A 23351-nucleotide genomic window follows, 5' to 3' on the forward strand; every position below is an offset into this window, starting at 1 on the left:
GTTCTGTGTTGGAAGTAGGAGGCAAACAGGTTTAGGGCAGTGCCATTAAGGCCGAAACGATCGTTGAGTGCGTTACGTAAGGTTGAATGGTTAACTGTGTCAAATGCAGCAGTGAGGTCGAGGAGAATGAGTAGGCAGGCCTCGCCCTTATCCAGGGTGTGGTGGATGTCATCAACTATATTTAGCAATGCAGTTTCAGTGCTGGAGCCTTTACGGAAGCCGAATTGTAGGGGGTCAAGCAGGCTGTGAGAGTCGATGTGTTTATCCAATTGGAGTAGGGCACATTTTTCAAAGGCTTTGGAAAGAAGGGGGAGGTTGGAGATAGGGCGGAGGTTGTTAGGATTGACTTAAGTATTTTAGGATTGGGTGTGATTGTCCAGGTTGGAGGGAGAAATGGACGCACCTCGTGGAAAGGGAGGAGTTGATGATATTGGTCCAATAAGGGACAATGACGTGCTTTAGATCTAGGACAAGGGTAGATGGGAGCGGGTCTATAGTATGAGAGGATGGTTTTAATTTGGATACGATGTTAAAGACTTCAAGTTCGGAAACAGAGTGGAAATTCTGCCAGGAGGCATTATTTTTAAGATGTGGGTTGGCGAGGTAGAATTCAGGACGGGTAGAGGAAAGTAGATGTGGGGAGGAAGCAGGGGGTAGAAGCAGAGGGGAGGGTGGTATTGAAGTAGCATCAAAGGACATATGTGATGCATGCGCATACAAGTACTTGCATCAGCCAGAGCAGCTGTCTATGGTTTGTCTTCACGTATTTCCTGACCCTGGCCTTCAGGGTCTGGGGCACTGCAGACCTTGTAGACGTAAGTCCTGCAGTGTCAGAGTCTACACAACAATCAGCCGGTCATCTCACCCTTTTCCAACTCATCACAGATAGGAAATGGTGGGGTAAAAAAGTAACCGCTGAAATCTGGAAGCTCAGACTGTCCAGGAGTCAGCGTTATGCTCTACTGCTGCTTGAGGCAGGAAGGAGCTGTGTAGCTGCCTCAGGAGAGAATGGTCCACCATTAGCTCAATAAGGGCTAGCGCAGGCAGTGTGCTACATAAATAAAATGTTTTAAATGTGTGCATGTCACTGATGGCGTCTAAAAGAAAGCTTGAGTATGTATGGAAAAGCATCTGTATTTGTGTGTGTTCATGTGAGTGCACGAGTGAATGACGGGGAGGGAACGCGACTATGAGTGTGTCAGAGTGAGAGAGCAAGTGCAAGAGTAAGTGAATACGTGACTTAGTGACAGTAAGAATGAGTTCAAGAAAGTGTGTGATAAAATGAGTACAGGCGTTTATGAGTGAGTGCAGGTGCAAATGTGAATGAGATTCAGTGACAATGGATTAGTCAGTGTGAGTGCAAAGAAGTGTGACTGAAAGTGACAATGAATGATTGAGGATAGTGAGAATGGGAGTGGGTGTATGAACATAAAAGTGAGTCTGAATATGAGAATGAGTGAGTATAGTGAACCTAAATGAGAACCTGGTGTGCTTGCGAGTCTGTCTACCAATGACCATGGCATACTGAAGGTGGCTTACAAAGATACCAATGGAAAAACAATTACATTAGCATACTGGATGTAATTCCTAGCATAACTACATTTGATAAAAATTATGGCACTGACATACCAGAGGTAATGCTTGGGATATGAGAGACCCATTTTAAAATCACACCACTGGCATATTAGAGGCAATTTCTGACATATCAGACACCTGTGGCAAAACACTGGTACACCAGAAATAATTCTTGGCATATGGGGCACCCATAAAAAAAAAAGCTGGAGCTGGAATACTGGAGGCAATTATTGATATGTGGAGCCACTGTGCAAAAAGCTAGTGCTGGCACACTAGTGTGCTTGGAATATGGGAGGGAAAATATTGTATATAGGAGGGAGTCAAACATGGCAAAATGCTGGTCCTCATATTAGGTTATTTATTTTTCATGAGGGTCACCCATGGTATATGTGAATAGCAAAATTCTGGCACTGGCAAATTGTGTGTAAATTCTAGAATAAGATGGCGCCCAAGGTATATGGGGCCACCAGTGACAAAATGCTTCACAAGGCACAATGAAGGACAGATCTATGTGCCAATATTGGTCTGACACACCACGAAAGGGCGTAAGTATTTAATGGCTCCTTTTTCAAAGCCCATGGCTCTTGAGCAAATTTATATGAATATTGTACTTTAAAATGCATTACTTGGCCACATTTTTTCATTTCCCTCAAAGCTCCCCCTCCCACCATCAAATACACCTCTGAACTACCCAAACATGATCTTGCAGGCACCCTGATTTTAACATTGCTGATCAATCCCTAGTGCTCCTGCACATCAATAGACGCAATATATGCCCTGTTCTAAATGATCCTGGATGTGGATTGCCTCATTTGCCATAGGCCCAATAAATCACATCCATACCCAACTCTTGCGAGCATGTCACTGGCTACTACTTAACATACACAAATAATTTGAAAACTGATTTACTATAGTCAATTTAATCACTTTCAATATCCCTCTTCTGGAACAAATAAAATTCCAAAGATAAAGATGGTGAATGGCGGGCTCTTGTGCCACACGGAGGACCTGAAACTTTCATCCCTCCCACATCAATCCTTGTCTGAATCTCCTTGTTTTGATGAGCTGCAAAACGTGTTTTTAAAAAAAAATCATTTTGTCCACGTCATGAACACCCCTCCACACTTACACACTCATGTTACTACACTTTGCTGTTTATCCCATGCGGTCTAATGTTAACTCGCATTTACTTAAATGATATAGCTTTAGACTACTAAATTCAGTAACGGGTGTGCTGTACCTCCATTTCATTGGCGGCTTTCAATTGTCCAGCACCGCCCTTCTGTCCCCATCTTGCTTCTATGATCACTCTTAACAAAGGCTACTGCTATTTTCGGGAAAGAAACAGCTACAATGGACTATACCTTCCAAGGTTATACACATTCCCTCTGGGAATATTAAATTCTGAGATCCTGGCCAAAACCCCAACTTTATTACTAATGACCACTTTAATTGAAAGAATGTACAACATACAAAGCAAAAGTGTTTTCATTTTTTTTCAGGTATTGATGTATACCACAGACAGCACATCAGAGTACACTGCAAGGTATATAGAAAAGTAAGACTGTAAATTCTAAGGATATCATTACATAATAAGTTATCATTGAATCTCCCATGCAACGATTTTAAATTAAATTGTAGTTTTTAGGTACCGGTGTAAAATCATCATATATGTACAAGATGAAATGTAAACCTGGGTAGGCGGAGAAAGCACTTCATTTAAAAAACAAAACAAAAAAATGCACAGACACCCAAACCAAAATAACTCACTTTATTTAGTAGCAATGTGTCTTAGTTTGGTACTAGCTATGTGCATTCAGTTATTATGAACTATAACCAGTATTTCAAGCACTCATGTGCAATAATTCTGAGTTGCACTGATACAGTGGATAGATAAATTACATTTATGTTACAATGTATTTCACCTGTCTTAATTCAGTAACGTGAAGATATACTTCAGAAAACTGCTCTGAAAAAGACAATTAAAACAATTTGAAATATTCAATACAATCACAGTGATTTTGAGCTGTTTTCAGTTCAGTTTCTTTAATCACAGATGGTCTTCTCTGAGATATCCCAGATACAACTTTCAATTTCTGGACCAGATAAAGTGATTCAAGGATTACTTTCTTCTGAAACAGACAGAGTGCAGTTTAGCTGTTCTTGAAAGGCTTCCAAGAAGGGGGTGGTGGCCTCCTCAACTGTGACATCCCGGTGGAGCTCGTGGCTCAGAGAGGTGACGCCTTTGCCTACAATCCCACAAGGAATGATGTGCTCAAACCATGTCAAGTCGGTATTGCAGTTCAGAGCCAGTCCATGTGAAGTTATGTATCTCCCACAATGAATGCCTGAAAGAGAATAGTACAAATCAGCCCTGACGTTCAATAGCGTAGATATCGAAATAAACGAAGAGGCAGCCATGCATCAATGCTACAGGGAGCCACACAAATTATAGAAATGCGCCATACTAAAGCTAATACTAACACCATACTAATTCTATCCGAAAAACATAAAATGTAAACATGTGCAAGTCTGTAAATTACATAAAGCTCAATTTCAATCGCCAAGTCGTGCTCAGACTTCTGTTTGCACGTCCCTGGCATTAAAGCTTGGGTGCAATTTGTACACACTAGGGTTAGCTATATTCACAAACTGGGAAGGTGCATGGGCATACAGCATGGGCTGCAGTTTGGGCATTCAGGATTCGAGATGCACATTTTGCGGGCTGCCAATTGTGACCAGTATCATGGTGTATACACTGCACTCCGCTGCAGTGGAGTGGGGATTGCAGAAGCTCCCACTCACCCCAAAGAGAAAAGGGTATGACAGATTAATTAATTATTGCTATATTTCATGGACATACACAGTTGAAACAGATGAAAATGGTTTAATCCGCCTCTGAGGGAACATAAAAGAAAGCTCCGCCATCTAGAGAGATGCTGGAGGAAAACCAAAGATGGCATAGATCGGGATCATTATAAAACATTTCTTAAACTATACAAAAAGTATATCCTGTTAGCAAAAGCAGAGTATTATGAAACCCGAAAAAAGAATGCAGACAATGTCCAGAAAGAAACTTTTAAAATCCTAACAGAATTGAGTAAGAAAGTGGAAAAATCAGAAACGCTGATAGATTGCAACACCTTTCAATGCTACTTTCTGGATAAAGTGGAAGCTATTCTCTCTGATATCAAGACTACTGCAAACAGTTACCCACTCTGCAGGACTTCCAAGCCTTTCGAGTCACCCCTCCAGAATGTACCATCTCCAAGTTCCCAGAGATTGACTCTATAATACTTGGCCAGCTTCTGAGTCGAACCAAGTCATGTTCCCCAGCGGACCCATGCCCCCCCCAGTGTTTTCCGTCTGGCGCTTCCTACCTTAGGAAATCAGATCATCTCCCTCCTTAATAACTCACTGGACACTTGCCATCCAATTTTAAAGAAGCACGAGTCAAGCCCCGGATAAAAAAGCCTGGGGCTGACCCTGCTATGCTGAAAAGCTATAGGCCAATATCCCAGCTGCCTTTTTTGTCCAAGATCCTGGAGCAGCATGTCCTGAAGTCTCTCTCGATATTCCTGGAGTCACACCATCTTCTCCAGGAGCGTCAAGCAGGGTTTCGTGCGAATCACAGCACCGAGTTAGTGATGCTCTTGGTGCTGGATGAGCTCAGAGGTATGGCTGACAGTAAAAAACCAAGTGCCCTGATACTTTTAGATCTGTCAGCGGCATTTGATACTGTCAGCCATAACCTACTTCTGGACAGACTGGCTTCTTTTGGGATACAAGATTTAGCCCATCAGTGGCTAAAATCTTTTCTCTCTGGCAGGACTCAGAGGATTCAATTGGGGGAACAGATATCGGATGTGGGTACTCTTGAGTGCGGAGTCCCGCAGGGCTCTGCACTGTCCCCACTTCTGTTTAATCTATATCTGCAACCCCTGATTGACTCCCTGGTTAGCATGGGCTGTAGAATTTTTAACTATGCCGAAGATACTCAGGTGTTACTTAGTATTGATAATACGACATCCGCACAGACCCTTGCTCAAAATATTCTTCGTCATACGGGGAGGTGGATGTCAGCTAATTCGGTGAAGATTAACCAGGAAAAAACAGAGGTCCTGGTGGTCTCAACTGCTGTCTCACCCTGGAGTGACCTGTTTTGGCCTCAGGAACTCACCTTTCCCCTAAACCATGCCCCAATGTCAAAAGTCTCGGCATAAAGATTGATCAGGAGCTGTCAATGGCCAGCCAGATTTCTTGTGTTGTTGGAATTTGTACCAACTTAATCAGACAGCTGCGTAAGCTGGTTCCCTTTCTCTCCTCGTCCATGCTTCGCACAATTGTTTCTGCCACAATAATCTCAAGACTGGACTATGGGAACGTTCTTTATCTTGCGTCTACCAAAAACCCTGACTAGTCGACTGCAAGTAGTATTGAATGATGCAGCTCGATTAATTTTCAGGTTGTCTAGACTGACCCACGCTTCCCCATTATTGTGTAGGTTGCATTGGCTCCCCATGAAACAAAGGGTGGAGTTTAAAAGTCTATGCATTGCCCATAAGGCAATTTACGGGCATGCACCTGCCTATATTAAAGAACGTCTTGAGGTCTATAACCCTAAACTAACACTGAGGTCCTCTAACACACAGCTGTTGTCCTGCCGGAGGCTATTCGCAGAGAAGGAAATCTTTTGTACTTCAGGAAGTCTCTAAAAACTCTTCTGTTTAGGGAAGCTTTCTGCAACATTTAAATACTGCTGCTGAACATGTTTCCTTTTTGGAATCTATTCAGTTGTTGTTGTTGTTTCATCTGTCTTGAGTGTGGAATTTTAGTTTGCGATCTGAACATCATCTGCGCCAGCTTGTCACCTATGTACTACGTACACGGCAGCCATTTTAGATATCATGGTCTCCCTGTCCACGATCGATTGCCAGCGCGCCTCTCTGACCCAGCAAGCATCCTCCGCGCACCCTGGCTCCCCCTCCCTCCTCCTTATGAGCATGACCCTTCTGCATGACCCTGTCCTTGGGAGTCACGCCAGCGCCTGACCAACACCTCCTCTCCTCCCATGAATGCCCCTCTGTTGATAAACCTCCCCTCTGCGCTGAATTGTCCACGCAGCATGAATACCACTCCATTGATGGCCCCTCACCCCGTGTCCGACTGTCCACACAGGTCCGAGGCCATTGCCTAAGCCGAGAGATATCCTTTACTGCCCTTATTGTATGAGGTCGCTCTCCTTCAAAGGACCCTCTATTGATCCAGGCCTCCCCACCCCCTGTGACATGATCAGGCGCACACATCCTAAGACTCAACGAAACACTCAGCTGCGTGATGACCCTCTCCCTTATCAGCAGGTTGAGGACCTCCATTGTGAAGGTATATGGGGGTGGGATTAACACGAGGATTACGGGGATGTCTTTTTTTCTTGCCTTACAAAGTTGTGATTGTAATAAAGGAAGGTCACATGCCATAAACCAGTGTATAAGAGGCCAGGCCTCCGAGAGGCTGTTAGAGCACCTCGAGACGATACCTTGTTGTCTGATCTGATGTGTTCTGCTCCGTCGGAATAAACTTCTGTTTCCTGCCTTCTGGTCTCCGGCGCCTGCCTCATTGCTTGGTAAATTTGAATGGTACAAGGGCGGTTAGCGCCGGGCAAATCTTGAGAAAGGTCCTAGCCCTACCTTTTTCTACAATTGGCGTCCCAAAGCGTGGGGCCCATCAGCGACACGTGGATCCAGTGGGAGAGGTCCCGATGACAGAGTGAACGACTGCAACGATCGGGAAGAGCTCATGTCCGATAGACCCTCGTCTGACAGCCGATCATCCGACCTTCACTAGTTCTGAACAGACCTCTCTCGAGTGATCTACGGTCCTGACTGGGAACCATCAGGAGTGCCGCGAGCATCACGAAGGAGAGAGGACGATCGGGCGCTGGATCCAGAGGACAGGAAACCGTCCATGCGGTCCGGGTAAGGTCGTGTAAACACGACGAATTGAGGAAAATTGTTTGTTTGGATAATACTAGTATTACGTTTTGTTGAAACCTCTGGAGATTCGCTGTCTGCAAACGGGGAAAAACAAACAGGCTCTCTCTTTGCAGACAGTGAAGGATAGGTAACGCAGACTTTTGTCCCTATTGTAATCCGTCATGCCTATCTTCCTCCCCCACTGTTTCCCGAACTGTCGTTCGTGGATTATTGTCTGGAGATTCTTTTTCTGCAAACAGGGAAGAACAAGGTCTCTCTTTGCAGGTAGAGAAAGAGTGGGTAACGATAACTTTTCGTGCCCACTTATTCTCCCCACTGAATTGTTTTGATTGGCCGATTATTCGGTATTGGTTCGTTTGAGGTATTCACCGCCGGCAAACAACGGAGAACAGAAATATTCTGTCTAGTCTTTGCCCGCCGTGATAAGATAGGTAGTGCAGACTTTTGTCCCCGGTGTAAACCGTCATGCCTATCTTCTCCCCACTGGTTGGTAGCCTGTTTAGCCCGGACCGCTTATTAGAGATGAACCATCCAGCTCCACTGGAGGGCACCCCTAATAAGGACATGTTCACTAAGTATGGACTAGTCGCTATAGCTTACACTAGACTATGGCATAAATATACGAAAAAGAACCCTGAAAGTCAGTGGCCACTGATAGGTTCCTTTAGTGAAAATAAAATAAAAACATTAGAAATAGCGCTCCAGAAGAATAAGACCACGCCCACTATGCTCGACAGTATCGGCATGTGGCGCAAAGAAACGGAACAACGGAAGAAAAGAGAAGAAGCAAAAATAGGGAAAGAATTACGAAAGGCAGCCCACCTAGCCGCAAAGCAACTAGAAGAGGAAATAAAAGAAAGAAAAGAAGCTACACAAAACCAAGAATCAGGGTCGACAGGCCAATGTCCTGTTAGGACCCCCTCTGCGCTCTACCCCGAACTACCCTCCAAACAACGGGCAAACGATGAGCTATTGCTAGGTCCACCGATCATCTACATGCCCCCTCCATATGCTCCCAGCCAACAAAACTTGCAAGCCCCGAGTGTGAGTGAAAGTGACCCTAGTGCTAGTGCACCGGCCCTCACGGCCTCCGCACCAGCCGCATTAACAACTTCGTCAGATGACCCCGAGGCTAGCAAACAATCATCCGCCAGGTTAAGTAGATTAAGCAAAGATGAGCGGGATGGGATCAACGAAATAGCAAAGACATTGGTAGAACGAAGGGAGAGCGAAGAATACACAATGAGCGTATATAATTCACATGCCGACAGCCATAGACGGCATTTCATTTTGCGGTTCAGCTACCACACCCTGAACGCGTATGAAGATAGGTATCAGAGTAAGGGTCCCGCTAAACTAACAACACTGTATAGAAAGATTGATGTTGGAGATGGGACTGAACGTGAGGCGACGGAGCTCTTCATGCAAATGCTTGAGGTCTTCCGCCACCTCGCGGAACAGAAACCAGAAGCCAAGGTTACGGTCCCTGAAACAACCTCGGCAGAAGTAGCCAATACTATGATGCCTATCAGAGAAGCGGCTCCTTACTGGATCCCGCCACGGGGCCAGGGAACGAGCGATGATGTTAATAGTGAAAATGCAAAGGGGAGGGTTGTGTACAATTGGGTTTACCAACCATGGGACCGACAAGACATCCTAACCTTTAAGCAAACCTTGCCCGACTTAAGAAAGAACCCGACGGCATTTTATACCGAATTAGGCACAGCCTTGGGTTCGACAATAATGACTTTAGCAGATATTGACTTGTTCTTTGGGTTATGCCTGCCAGCTGATGTGTGGAAGCAAATCCGGAAGGTCGACCACACGGATCTGTTTGGACATACCTGGGACCAACTCGGTAAACTAGATAGACAGCGAGAGCCGGGGAGTAAACCAGTGAAGGACATACTGGAACTCCCAGACAAACTGGTCCAGAAGTTAAAAACCCTGGTCCCGGAAAGAAAAGTAGACTGGTCGATAGTCACGGCCTGTCGACAGAAACCCCAGGAGGATGTGTCAGAATACTTCTCCCGATTCGAGACCGTGTTCTCCGACTACAGTGGCCAAGACATGACCACCGCAACCGGACAGCACCTGTTTGTGCAAAATTACGTAAAGGGACTAACACAGGAGGTCTCCCAAAAACTGCAGACGAGTGAGTAGTTGGGGGGCCTCCAAACCCGCAGCTATCCTTCAGATGGCTCAGTATTACGAGCACCAAAAGAATGAGAATGATAGGGCGTCCGAGAAAAAGAAGAAAGATTTAAAGGAAAGGGTAATGATAGCCCAGATACAAGGTATAGCGTTAGGACGGGAACACCAAAGGGGGAATTACCAATCAACCACCCCCAGAGATCTACCTCCTAAAGATCACACCCCAGCACCCCACACTGGACGAAGAGACGTTGGCAATGACCAATGCGCCTTCTGCAAAGGGCTCGGTCATTGGAAATTCCAGTGTCCAGTTCTGCTAGAAATGAATAGAAATAGGGAGTCCAGGGATGTGGCGGGTGGTCCGAGGAATAGAGTACAGGGACGAGGGAGCCCCAACGACTCCAATAATGACAGATCAGGAAGACTGAACACATTTGACCGTCCCCGACAGAACCAATATCAGCTATCTGAAGGTGAACATGCCCCCGACTTTGCATAGGACTGCCAGGGGCAAGGGAGGGATCCAGTCGAGCTCTGTGTTGACCAGCAAGGTCCTTATGTCACCGCTAAGGTCTTGGGTACAGAGTCTCCATTCTTGGTAGACACTGGGGCGACACGTAGTGTGTTATCAAAACGACTGATTCCAAGGGCACCCTTGTCTGGCTCACACATAACGTCGATAGGTTTCGATGGGACGCCCTCCACTAACCCCCTGTCCGTACCTGTTACCTTTGACCTAGAAGACAACACTACTGACGCGACATTTCTACTCTCCTCCAACTCCCCTGACGCCATTATGGGCATTGATTTACTGAAACATTTTCGAGCTACCATTAGGTGTTCCCCAGATGGAATACGAGTCATCCTGTACGACAACCCAGACATGCCCAGATCCCGTCCCCCACGACACATGTGCTCCATAACTGACGCTGACCTGTCCCTGCTTGACACCCTGCCTTCGTACCTGTGGGCCAAAAATGACTCTGATGTGGGGCGAATGATGATTGATCCTATTCACATAACTGTACGACAGGACGCTATGCTCCCGAAACTCCCGCAGTATCGGATATCGCCAGAGGGTGAGAAGGCACTGGTAGCGATCATTCAGTCTCTGGTAGATGCAGGAGTGGTTGAAGAGGTGGTTAGCAACGTCTGCAACAGCCCAATCCTACCTATTGTTAAGAAGCAAGGTGAAGGAGATGAGAAAGCGTACCGCTTCATCATCGACTTGCGAGAGATTAACAAAGTGGTTGTACCCCAATATCCTGTGGTCTCTGATATCACCACCATTCTGACCCTCATCCCGTCCACTGCCACCACCTTCACTGTTATCGACCTTAAGAACGCGTTTTTCTCTATCCCCATCCATCCAGACAGCCGTTACCTCTTCGGCTTCACTTTAAAAAACCGTTCGTACCGATTTTGTAGAGCTCCCCAGGGGTACACTGAAAGTCCCAGCATTTATAGCCAGGCCCTCAAAAGACAGCTGGATGCCTTCCAGCTACCAGAGGGAGTGGTGTTGATCCAATATGTCGATGACATCCTTTTGGCGGCTGACACCACCCCGCTTGCAACGACAGCCACCGTCCAACTCCTACACTTTCTTGCAGAGAATGGCCATAAAGTCTCCAAAAAGAAGTTACAGTTCTGTCAGCCACAGGTGACTTACCTAGGCCATCTTCTGTCCAAAGAAGGGAGGAAACTTACACCCGACCGAATCCAAACCATCCTAGACACCCCCGTCCCAAAAACACAAAAACAGGTCCGCTCTTTGGTTGGCCTAACCTCTTTTTGCAGACAGTGGTTGCCTAATTACAGCCTTATCGTGAAACCATTACTTGCCCTGTTGACCAAAGATGTCCCCTCCCCGCTTCCTTGGACCGCTGAGTGTCAAGCCTCCTTTAAAGAATTACGGGGTGCACTCTGCTCAGCGCCCGTCCTCGGAACGCCGGATTACTCCAAACCCTTCTCCCTCTTCACCCATGAAAGGGAGGGATGCGCATTGTCTGTCCTAACACAATCAATTGGTCCTAAGCAGCGCCCTTGTGCCTACTTCTCCGCCACTCTTGATCCTGTAGCCAGAGCTTTGCCTGCCTGCCTTCGAGCAGTAGCCGCCGCTGCTGTCTCTATCCGTCAGAGCGAGGGAATTGTACTTTCCAACACTCTCACAGTGCTAGTACCCCATGCAGTTGACACCCTCTTGAACCAGACCAAAACCCAGCACCTGACTAGCGCACGACTGACAGGGTATGAACTAACGCTACTTGCACCCCACATCACGCTAAAGAGATGCACGACTTTGAATCCTGCCACATTGTTACCCCTGCCTGAAAATGACCCCAGCATTCCTCCCATCCACGACTGTGTGACCCTCACGGACGAACAAACTAGGAGTAGGGTTGACCTCCGAGACACTGCTTTCCCTGACCCCGATGGAGAGCTATGGGTAGACGGCTCTTGCATCAAACTCCCAGATGGCACCACCTCAGCTGCCTATGCAGTAACGACAGCCCGAACAGTAGTTGAGACAGCTTGCATTACACAACGATCTGCCCAAGCCGCAGAGCTGATAGCCCTCACCCGAGCATGCATCATAGCCGCAGGGACCACCACGAACGTATATACGGACAGCCAGTATGCCTTCGGAGTGGTCCACCATTTTGGGCTCCTGTGGAGAGAGAGGGGATTCCTGACGTCCCACGGCACCCCGATCCTCCACGGAGATCTAGTCTCCGCTCTGATTGAAGCAGTTCTCCTCCCCAAACGATTAGCGGTGATCAAATGTCAGGCACACAAAAAGGTGACAGACTTAGTTGGACAAGGGAATGCATTGGCTGACATCACTGCACGAACCACAGCCGAGAATAGGACGGTGACACGCATGTACGTGACCAGGTCACAAGCAGAAACATGGAGTGACACAAGGATAATGATCAGAGACATACAATCGGCCAGCACTCCTCACGAGCTGACTAAATGGGCAGGGGTGGGTTTGAAGGATGAGGAAGGCTGTTGGCGAACGAAGGATGCAAGCAAATGGATGCTGCCCGACTCATATCTGATTCCCATACTGACCATGGCTCACTCCCCCGCACACATAGGATCTGCACCCATGATCGAACTCATTTCCAAAGTCTGGCATAACGACAAAATCCCTGACTCAGCCAGACGCCTAGTTCAGCAGTGCCTTATCTGTCTGCAACACAACCCCGGGAAAGGAACTGTAGTGCCCCGGGGAGGGTTTGGGACCCCCAATCACCCCTTTGAGGTCCTTCAGATGGATTACATCCAACTAGAGAGATGCCAAAACCTGAAGTATGTACTAGTCATCGTATGTGCCTTCAGCAAATGGGTAGAAGCCTATCCAACCCGTGACAACACTGCCATGACTACTGCCAAAGTACTACTGAAGGAATTCTTCCCTCGCTATGGCCTTTGCCGAATTTTATGGAGCGACAATGGCCCCCACTTCATAGCTGAGGTTATCCAACTAATCCTGAAGGGGTTGGGGGTGAAGCAACGATTCCATGCGGTCTTCCACCCCCAATCCGCTGGTCTAGTGGAACGCCACAATGCCACACTAAAGCTGAAACTGGCAAAAATAGTGGCCACCACTGGACTTAACTGGCCGGATGCCCTCCCACTGGCTTTGTTATCAATGCGCTCCACTCCCACCAAGCACCATTTGACCCCCTACGAGGTCGTGTTCGGGCGGCCAATGAATCTCTGGACTGCTCCCAAACCGACCTCCATTCATGACGTCCCAGACGTCCTACTATCTGATTATTTGTGCAAGTTAACTAAAACGTTGTCTGTCATTCATCAACAGGTGCAGCAGGCCATCCCCGATGCTTCCAGGGGCCCCGGTCACGACATCCAACCGGGAGATTTCGTATTGATACGAAATTTCCAGCGAACCAAGAGTCTGGAACCTCGGTGGACGGGCCCCTGGCAAGTGCTGATCACCACCCGAACGGCACTCCGGGTGGAGGGGAAGAAGCACTGGCTGGACGCGCATCATTGCCGGAAGGTCTCTGCAAACCTGGCCACGACAGAAAATGTCAGCACCCAAGAAGAGCTCCTGAGCAAAGACCGACCGATATTGGACTGTTATCCAGATACTGAGGCACTAGAACTTGCAAAATTCTCTGATCCTACTGTGCCATCCAGAGAAGGGTATTTCCTGCGTCGAAAGGAGGGAGTCTCGGCTAAGTAGGCCACGGACTAAGTTAAAATCTCAGAACGGTGACCTACACACAATCAAGGGTTGCCGGGAAGAGAAGCTAAACGAAGTCTGTGGTTCTGCCCACTACCGAGCCCCTTGAAGGTGATGGAAGCGCCAAATAAGAAGATGATGGAAGCGCCAGATAAGAAGATGATGGAAGCAGCGGGAAATACCCAATATAGAAATCCAAAGACTGACAACCTGCACAAATCAAAGACAATTGCACTCTTCATTGCCTTCCTCTTCTGCCTCCTCCTCATGACCTCCTTCTGGATTCTGGAGGAGAGCACACCGGCTCATGAGACATTGCTACCTACTGCACAGCCAACACCCCTGAAAGAGCATCACCTAATCTCTCTGTCGCCTCAGCTCCGAGAAAGGCGCAGGGAATTCTGGAACAATTCCTTCGTGCAACTGCTGCACCAACACAACCTTGCTGCAAATGCTACGAACTGTTGGATCTGCGGGTTGCTCCCGCATGCCACTGGACACTCCATCCCCTTCATCCCTTCACCCTTCTCAGTTCACGGCTCTTGCCTCGCCTGGTTGATCCTCATGCAAGAAAGCCACAGGGACAACGCCACCTCCAGCCGGACAGTGTCACACTTCTACTCTGGGTTCTGGCTGAACAAAACAGGAAAGACCCCAGCTGCCCTGTGTCCTGCGCTCGCAGGCGCCACCTTCATCAAAGACATTCCAGCCAAAGAACGAGTCGAAGTACAGGTGCTCCACAATCCAGCCAGGACCACCTTCACTCATCTGCAAAAACAAACTACCGCCACTTTAACTGTGGCCTTGTCTGTTATCAATGTCACCGGTCTCGTGTGTCTCGAAGGCCAGGGGACGCAGCTGGTGGGTTACAGCGCCTGCCGAGTCACCAGAACATTGGACTCAGCTAAACCCCCTTCTTTTGTTGCTTCTCCAAACATGTACTTTGTGTGTGGCACCAAGGCTTACACCTGGCTCCCGAGAGGTTGGAAGGGCACCTGTTATATTGCCTTCGTTCTTCCACCCACATATGTCGCCCCTGCCAACCATCACCGGCAGAGGCGTGCAGACGACCTTGGACAAGCCGACTCCACCGGAGCACAGTTCCTGGATGCAGCAAAGGGACTTGTTCCTCTGTGGGGTCCAATGGCAAACAGCCGTGCTATCCGACACCTGACCCAGGCCGTAGAAACAACGATCAACATCACGGCTGGCATCCTCGCCAACAACACTGCGGAGCTTCAGGCGGTCCGCCTTGTGACCCTTCAAAATCGACTCGTCCTAGACGTGGTCCTAGCCGACCGAGGAGGAGCATGCCGCATCATCGGATCCAGCTGCTGCACCTACGTGCCTGACAACTCGCCTTCAGTCTGTAAAGCCATTGAACACCTCCACAGACTGTCCTCAGAGGTTCACCAAGAACAGGAAGGATGGTCGCTTGGGAGCTGGTTTTGGGACACTTTGAAAACTTGGGGTTGGAAGTTGTTTTCCTTCGTACTGATACCTGTTGTGATATTATGTGGGTGTTGCTTAGGTATCCAATGTCTGCCACCTTTGCTCGGCCTTGCTTCTAGCTGTATGTGCCCAAAGACTTTGGACTTCCGAAATGAGCACATGAGCCCCCTCTATGAAGTAGAAATACGTGGCCTTATGGGGATAAATCCGAACTGACAAGTTGGCGAGACATGTTAAAAGGGAGGACTGTGGAATTTTAGTTTGCGATCTGAACATCATCTGCGCCAGCTTGTCACCTATGTACTACGTACACGGCAGCCATTTTAGATATCATGGTCTCCCTGTCCACGATCGATTGCCAGCGCGCCTCTTTGACCCAGCAAGCATCCTCCGCGCACCCTGGCTCCCCCTCCCTCCTCCTTATGAGCATGACCCTTCTGCATGACCCTGTCCTTGGGAGTCACGCCAGCGCCTGACCAACACCTCCTCTCCTCCCAAGAATGCCCCTCTGTTGATAAACCTCCCCTCTGCGCTGAATTGTCCACGCAGCATGAATACCACTCCATTGATGGCCCCTCACCCCGTGTCCGACTGTCCACACAGGTCCGAGGCCATTGCCTAAGCCGAGAGATATCCTTTACTGCCCTTATTGTATGAGGTCGCTCTCCTTCAAAGGACCCTCTATTGATCCAGGCCTCCCCACCCCCTGTGACATGATCAGGCGCACACATCCTAAGACTCGACGAAACACTCAGCTGCGTGATGACCCTCTCCCTTATCAGCAGGTTGAGGACCTCCATTGTGAAGGTATATGGGGGTGGGATTAACACGAGGATTACGGGGATGTCTTTTTTTCTTGCCTTACAAAGTTGTGATTGTAATAAAGGAAGGTCACATGCCATAAACCAGTGTATAAGAGGCCAGGCCTCCGAGAGGCTGTTAGAGCACCTCGAGACGATACCTTGTTGTCTGATCTGATGTGTTCTGCTCCGTCGGAATAAACTTCTGTTTCCTGCCTTCTGGTCTCCGGCGCCTGCCTCATTGCTTGGTAAATTTGAATGGTACAAGGGCGGTTAGCGCCGGGCAAATCTTGAGAAAGGTCCTAGCCCTACCTTTTTCTACATGAGCGCCTAGAGACCTGACGGTGATTTGGCGCTACACAAGTCCCAGTTAACAATAACAATAACAGGCTGAGATTCTACCTGTTTAAGTCTTCTGTTTGACCTCAGTGCAGGTCTCCAGAGAACTTAAAGCCCCTCAACTAATTACCCATAACAGTTGAGTGCCAACTAGTGGCATGCTACTGTCTATTTCACTTCTCTGGGTCCAAGAGGGTGGAACAGGTGGAAGCACCATTTTCCTCTATTTGAAGTATTTGCCAATTACAGATAAAAACAGGCTCGTAAACAGCTTATCTACTGAGTGCCCTGAGGGTTAACTGTAAATGTTACAGAAGCTGAAAGGACAAGCCTTGCAGTTCATTTATCAAGTTACATCCAGAAAGCCTAGCATATTTCAATAAGTGCCCAAATGACTCGAGAGGATAGCACAGCCAACTACAGTTCCACTTCCAAGACCACAAGTGTTTCAGGTCTGGCCCGTTCTGCAACTCCATATGGGACGTCTAGACGCTCTGCTCTATCCCATGGGCTCCTACCCTGCCTGATGGTACTGTCCCACTGGACTCTGGAGCAAAGAGGAGTGGGTTTTCAGGATGTTACCTGTCCCGTGCCACAGATCTGGATGGCATCTTCACTCGGGCCATTACCTCCAAATCACACATCTGCTTTTAAGGGGATGACAGAGTGTAGGGGGATGTGTGAATATTGTTGTAGGTCCAGCGCTTTTGTGGGCTAAGGGGTTCAGGGAATGTCCTACGTCAGCAGGTGGCTGGTGGCTGGCGTGTCATGGGGTTTCCAGAGAACAAGAGGGGGGTGATCAACTGCTGTGAATTCCCAAGTTCTGGGGCCTGTAGAAAAGCATCAAAGGAGTGTTAAAGAGTGTAGAGGCGTTGAAGAGATCCGCAAGATGGTGGATGAAGTTGGGGTCTTTTAGAGTCGAGGGGCTGTGCCTGCCATTTCTCAAGTGCTAGGAAAGATGTAGTGATTTTCCTTTCAAAGTCACACTGCGGACTGGGGGTATGGGAAGGGGGTTTGGGAGGGTGGGACATGTAGTGGTAAAAGAATAGGGAGGTGGTATGCTCTGCCTCCGGAGCCAGAGTTTTGTTGCGTTTTTAAACACTGCAACAAGTGTTCCCTCTGCCCATTATTTTCCTCCCTGCGCCCCCACCCCTTACAGTGCAGCTCGGACCGATATCTGCCAGTTTTGTCAGCTTCTCTCTCTGCTGCTACAAACCTGTCCTGTGTTTCCAAGTGATAAAGTTGCCTTCGTCTTACTTTTCGACGAGTCGCAAGTTTGATAACAGCGGCAAAAATGATTTTTTTTTACTCTGCCAAGCACAGCATGCATTATTATTAAGGAAACAAGGGAACCCACTCAGTAAGCAAGGACCAAGGGTATCGGTATTAGTAAGCAACAACGGTCCTTACAAAGGGGAGGTGAATTGTTAAATAATTATAGGCCACAATGCGCTATAATAGAAAAGTTAAGCCGAACCTCAAATTTAATCAATAAGGTAATGAAAATTACAACAAACACACATATATAGTGGGACACAGTCCTGTATCCGACAAGGCTAGACAAAACAATATACAATATACAAGGGAGTTTCTCAGGCAATTTTCAAATCGTGAGCAGCTAGAAATTGGATGGAGTTAGTTTAGCTTCACTCATGTAGAAAAAACACAATTCTGGCACATAATAGAGGAACTAATGTTTAGACTACATTTACTGTCGACGGCGTTTCGATCCTGTCTAAATCTAGGATCATCATCAGGACAACAAGTGTATTGCCAGAGTCAAAAAGCCTGTTAATACAAGGGGAAGACAAAAACATATAGAAAACATAAATTAGCCATCTGGCCTCTACCAATAGCATAGAGCAGTTAATTTTGCATACCATGCTTTTACTGTGGTACCTGTCATACATGTAGGTGAGTGCCAGTGGTCAGTGCCAGTCATAACGGCGCAAGTGTCAATAAGGCACAAGTTTTCAGTGGTCAGTGCCAGTCATAACGGCGCAAGTGTCAATAAGGCACAAGTGTTCAGTGGTCAGTGCCAGTCATAACGGCGCAAGTGTCAATAAGGTACAAATGAGTTGTGCCACACACGACGCAAGTGATATAAAACCCAGTGTATCAGCATAGGGACTGACATGTATGTCTGTGCTAGCCCAAGATTATCATGCCGTCAACAGTACATTGTATATTGTTTTGTCTAGCCTCCCCTTTGTAAGGACCGTTGTTGCTTACTAATAAGCACAGCATGCATAGCAGCAACATTTTAGAAGAGTGAAAGGGAGTGTTTAGTTAAAGAAAAAAAAAAGAAAACAGCAACAAGAGCAGCATTGGAGCGAGACGAGCTCCGAAGTATGGCCAGACCGCCCTTTCCCCTTTCTGTAAAGTGACGGGTGGGGCGTGTTGTGCCTGCATGCAGCCTCGTCTCCTTTTGGGACGACCCATCCGGACTGGATCACGGCTTGTTTAGCTAACACGCCTACTTAGATAAGATAGTACTTCACGAAAGCTGTGAAGCAGCCAATCCAGTCCGGATGGGCCGCCACAAAAGGCGAAAGGGCAGCGGCTACAAAACCCCATTTCCAATGGCAGGCCACCGCTTAGCAGAAACAGCGATGCAAGCCACTGGAAATGAGAGGCAGGACTTCAAGCACCCTTCTGAAATATGCTCTCTCACAAAAAACTCTCGCTGCAACGCCAGGCGAGACCTAAAGAGTATTAGAAGCTGGGGGAGGGGGGAAGGACCGGCATACAAGAAAAGCAGATGTCAGACCTGGAGGTGATGGGCTGAATGCAGTAAAATACACTCACCAGCGCTCTAGAAGAGAACAGTGAAACACCCCAACCATATAATTACCTCACGCGCCTCTGCACATCGTGGTGCTATCATTTCACCTAACTGGTCTGCCTTTTATGTGATAGCCCATGCAAAAACAGACATGCACTAATGCTGTTTGCAATCATTGGCAAATTACTGAGACATATAGTGTATTTGTCAATGATGGTTAGCAAGATGTCTGTAAATAAGTAGTGAAAAAAAGGACAAGATTATTCACATTGATTAAGGTTTCCCATTGTCATTATGTAACTTTTTACAGATTTTCACTGGGCTTTTGCATGCTGAACCAAGACTAGACTGCTACAGCCGCAGATTGTATAATTTATTTCTATCACTTACAAAGTTAACTTAAGTGGAAACAATGTAATTACAGACTTCACTGAAACCTTTGACTGCGCCATTTTCCAAACTTGGCAATGCTAGGATCCCACTGCTGGTCTTCCATGAAGTTATATACAAGTGCAACGCCTCCAGCTAAGGTTGTGATAAGATTCAACAGGCAATCTTATCACTTAAAGGGCAGCAGATGGTGGAGGTTTTTAGGAAGGACCGAGATGAAGGTGGCCAAGCTAAGCAAGGCTCAAAGTTAACTCGGGCAAAATGTTGAGTTCAGCATTTCAGGACTGCTGCTTTCACTCTGATATTAGGAGTACATCATTTTTAAAAGGTGTTTTTACTTGAATTGTTTACCCTTACGTTAGAGCTTAAGAGCACACCAGCCAAGTGAAAATATGACTACAGTGGAGCCTTTGCACATGTCCCAGTGAAATTGTTGGAATTGGGAATTTAATTGTTTTCAAAGGAGTGTTGTACCATCCCTAAAACAAGTTGTTAAATGAGGGAAGCCAGTACTGATGGCTTAAAGAAACAAGTGCCTTCTATTTATTTACAGCTGCACAATGGAAAACATCTCATAGGAATTGTAAACCAGATAGTTTGCTGGATTGCATGTATGTGAACCCATATTCATTCTATTTTTGTGATTTTGCCCCTTTTAACACCAAATTATCTTTTATACAAGGACTTCTTTTTACAGTTTAAAACTGATTTGTCCGTCATGTATGCATATTCCTAATCCCCTTCATTAATTATGCACAGTGTGCTAACAATGAAGCTCCTGAAAGAATCCGACACAAAGCACTGTTCTTGTTGTTAAACTGCAGATGGGGGCTCAGGCTGGAGGCTGCATTGCACAACGTATAAAGATGAAACCTACGCTCAAATCCCAGCTTCCCCGGGAGACCAAATTACATTCTCCCAGACATGTACACACGGAGGGTTATCCTAGAGCAACAAGTATGACAGCATTTTGAAGTAATTCAGACCAGGATGTGGGATGTACCAAAACTTCACTTGTGCAGGATTTTGCATACTATTAAGGCGCTGCATGTTTATGCAATACTGCTGACCATGGATATAGTGAACATTACAAACTCACTTGTCTCTTAGCTCCTTAACTGAAACGTTGTCTAGGAATGGGAGAAGCTTGAAGGTTTCTAAGAATTCCTTTTAATACATGCCTCTCAATCAAATGACAAACCAATATAGTAAAGTGAAAATCAAATGCAAAAAAACCCTTGAAAACCTAAAAGTGTTTTGCACCTTTTTATGTGACGGATGCAATTTACAGGTAAAATATTTTCAATGGCTCGGCATTGGACTGCCCTCTAAGGGCTAAGCCAGAACCCTAGGCTTGGCTCTCCCTAAAACTTTGAAGACCTGACCACCTTTATTCACAGACTGTGCCCCTTTGGTTATTGTTACAAACTTACCTACCAAACCAATCCATTACCAGGGTCTACACAGTTATCAAAATCATTATGCTGTTTTGAGGGAGCTATGGATTTTGCTTGTTCACAAGGGTGTCCCGATTTCTGTGGTAAATTGTCACAATTTGGTGTGTTCTTCTCACCAAGCTTGTTCGGGATGCCACCTGTCCCTGTTTGGTCATCGGGGTAGGTACGCAGGCTGAGGGACTTGCGAAGCTCCAAGGCCGATTAATCGGCCCATGAAGGTTCATCTATCTGGGATTGTGGGTTAAAGTGGCTAATGGAAAAGCCTTAAACTGCCAGAGGAATTTCCTAGCCCTGACACTGTTGTGCAGTGAATCTTGTTAGCGTCCAGTAATAAGCTCAAAAAGGAAGCAGCACAAAATATACCCTTCACAATGTAACCTGTTTAGCTTTACAAATGTTAATACAGAACATCGTAAAACGTGAAGTGCAGACGTTCTGAGCTAGCAGGTGGTGCCTGCTTGTACCAGTCAAATATCACCAATTTAGATATTAAAAAATATTAGGAAATCAGGATTATGTATGAATTGAAACCCTCACTGAGAGTCTGTCGTGTGAGTACCTACTTGTATTAAGCCTATTTTGTAGTTCTCACATAATGGCAAATAAGGTGACAAAGGCACATGGAGAACGCAATTTACCCAGGATCAAATAATTTGGTTCAGCAGTAAAATCGGTATTACAATGACGACCACATGTGAGTAGCCAACGCGATTTGGCGCTGCCTCGCTCACGTAATGCAAGCATTTATGGAACCTAATTCCAATACTTCCAATCTTTGCAAAAAGGAAATATATTAAATATGTTAAACGTGATTGTCCAAGATCACACAATTGGTTGCATGAAGCCAGGGTTCAAGCGTGCATATTCTGGGTTAAGTTTCTAACTGGCATACTACACCACAAGTTATTTATATCATTTACTGTTCATCTATATCAGAAGCCACGATGATCTCAATCGAATTTCGTGTTGTGAGGAGTCCTTGTGAAACCAAAAAGGTACTTGATGTAATTGTCTATGATGTCACCAGTAGGCCAATTACTAGATTTGAAAACTGGAAAGCCTTACCTCCTTTTAATTAAAGAAGACGGCAAGTCTGACAACTAAGTTGTCAGAGGGGTAGCATTATTCTCTTATGGGCATATACTGCTTCTAAGAATAGTGCATGCCCTGCTCGTCAAGGAACACCAACCATTCAGTACTTTGTTTAAGGCGGAATTATATTCCACTTGAAATGCTACCACTAGCCGGTTTTCAGGGTGTTTTTGTTGTTCTTAACGCGACATTAGACGTGAAGTATTTAAGAGCACAATATTTTATCTATATCCAAACAAGTCTTGATAGATAATCAGTATTGTGTTCTCTCCATGATTTCCAATAACTCTAGGAGAAGTCTCCCACTAACTGAGTATTCAAGTATTCATTTACGGTTATGTCCATCACGATGTTCAAAGGCTGCTTTCTATTGCAAAGCTTTCTATTTTTTCCATCACAATACTCCCACTAAACATTTCCAGCTATGCGCCCGCCGCCGCTGCAGTCTCACCGATGGCGCAGATCTTTTTGTCCCGCACCCAGACGCCGGTGTGCGGGGAGCGCTGCGCCTCGAGGCCCATTCGGCGGCAGAGGTCGATGATGACGCCCTCCAGCTGGGACACGTACCAGCGGAGACCCCCGCTCCGGCGGAAGCGCCGAAGATCCAGCACCGGGTAGCACACCAGCTGCCCGGGCCCGTGGAAGGTGATGAGGCCGCCGCGGTCGGTGCGGTGGAAGGCGGCGCCCAGGGAGCGCAGCCTCTCCTCCTCTGAGGGCGGATAGGGAGCCTGCCGGAGGCCCACTGTGTACACGGGATGGTGCTGGCACAGGAGCAGGGTGTCCGCCGCGTCCCCCTGCTCCCGGTGCCGCTGCACACAGCTCTGCTGCGCCCGCAGGCCCTGCTCATAGCTCAGCAGGCCCAGGCGGAGCACCCGCACCACCGGCCGCCCCGGCATGACAGCAGGGACCGTCACGGACAGAGACGAGGGACTAGGAGTGTGAATCATGGAGATAGAAAACAGACAAAGGACGACCTGACATACTCGTTTGTGATTGAACTTCTGTTGAACGACTAGTGGCTGTTTTAACGAAAATCTAGAGCGCCAACTTACTTTTCAGTATGTGCAGTTACTTATGTGCAGTTACTGGGCGCCATGA

The 23351-nt window shown here is 47.1% G+C and overlaps 1 protein-coding gene across 1 annotated transcript; it reads right to left on the bottom strand.

The window, feature by feature from the left end:
* Positions 1–2965: 2965 nt before the first annotated feature.
* Positions 2966–23155, bottom strand: LIPT2 (lipoyl(octanoyl) transferase 2). Its single transcript, XM_086933812.1, has 2 exons — positions 22705–23155; positions 2966–3923 (listed from the first exon to the last, which is right to left on the bottom strand). Exons 1-2 carry the CDS (start codon positions 23147–23149, stop codon positions 3691–3693), a joined length of 678 nt encoding a protein of 225 aa, XP_086789938.1. The 5' UTR covers positions 23150–23155; the 3' UTR covers positions 2966–3690.
* Positions 23156–23351: the final 196 nt, after the last annotated feature.

Source organism: Lissotriton vulgaris, chromosome 8 (genome assembly GCF_964263255.1).
Source record: "Lissotriton vulgaris chromosome 8, aLisVul1.2, whole genome shotgun sequence".
Lineage (NCBI taxonomy): Eukaryota > Metazoa > Chordata > Amphibia > Caudata > Salamandridae > Lissotriton > Lissotriton vulgaris.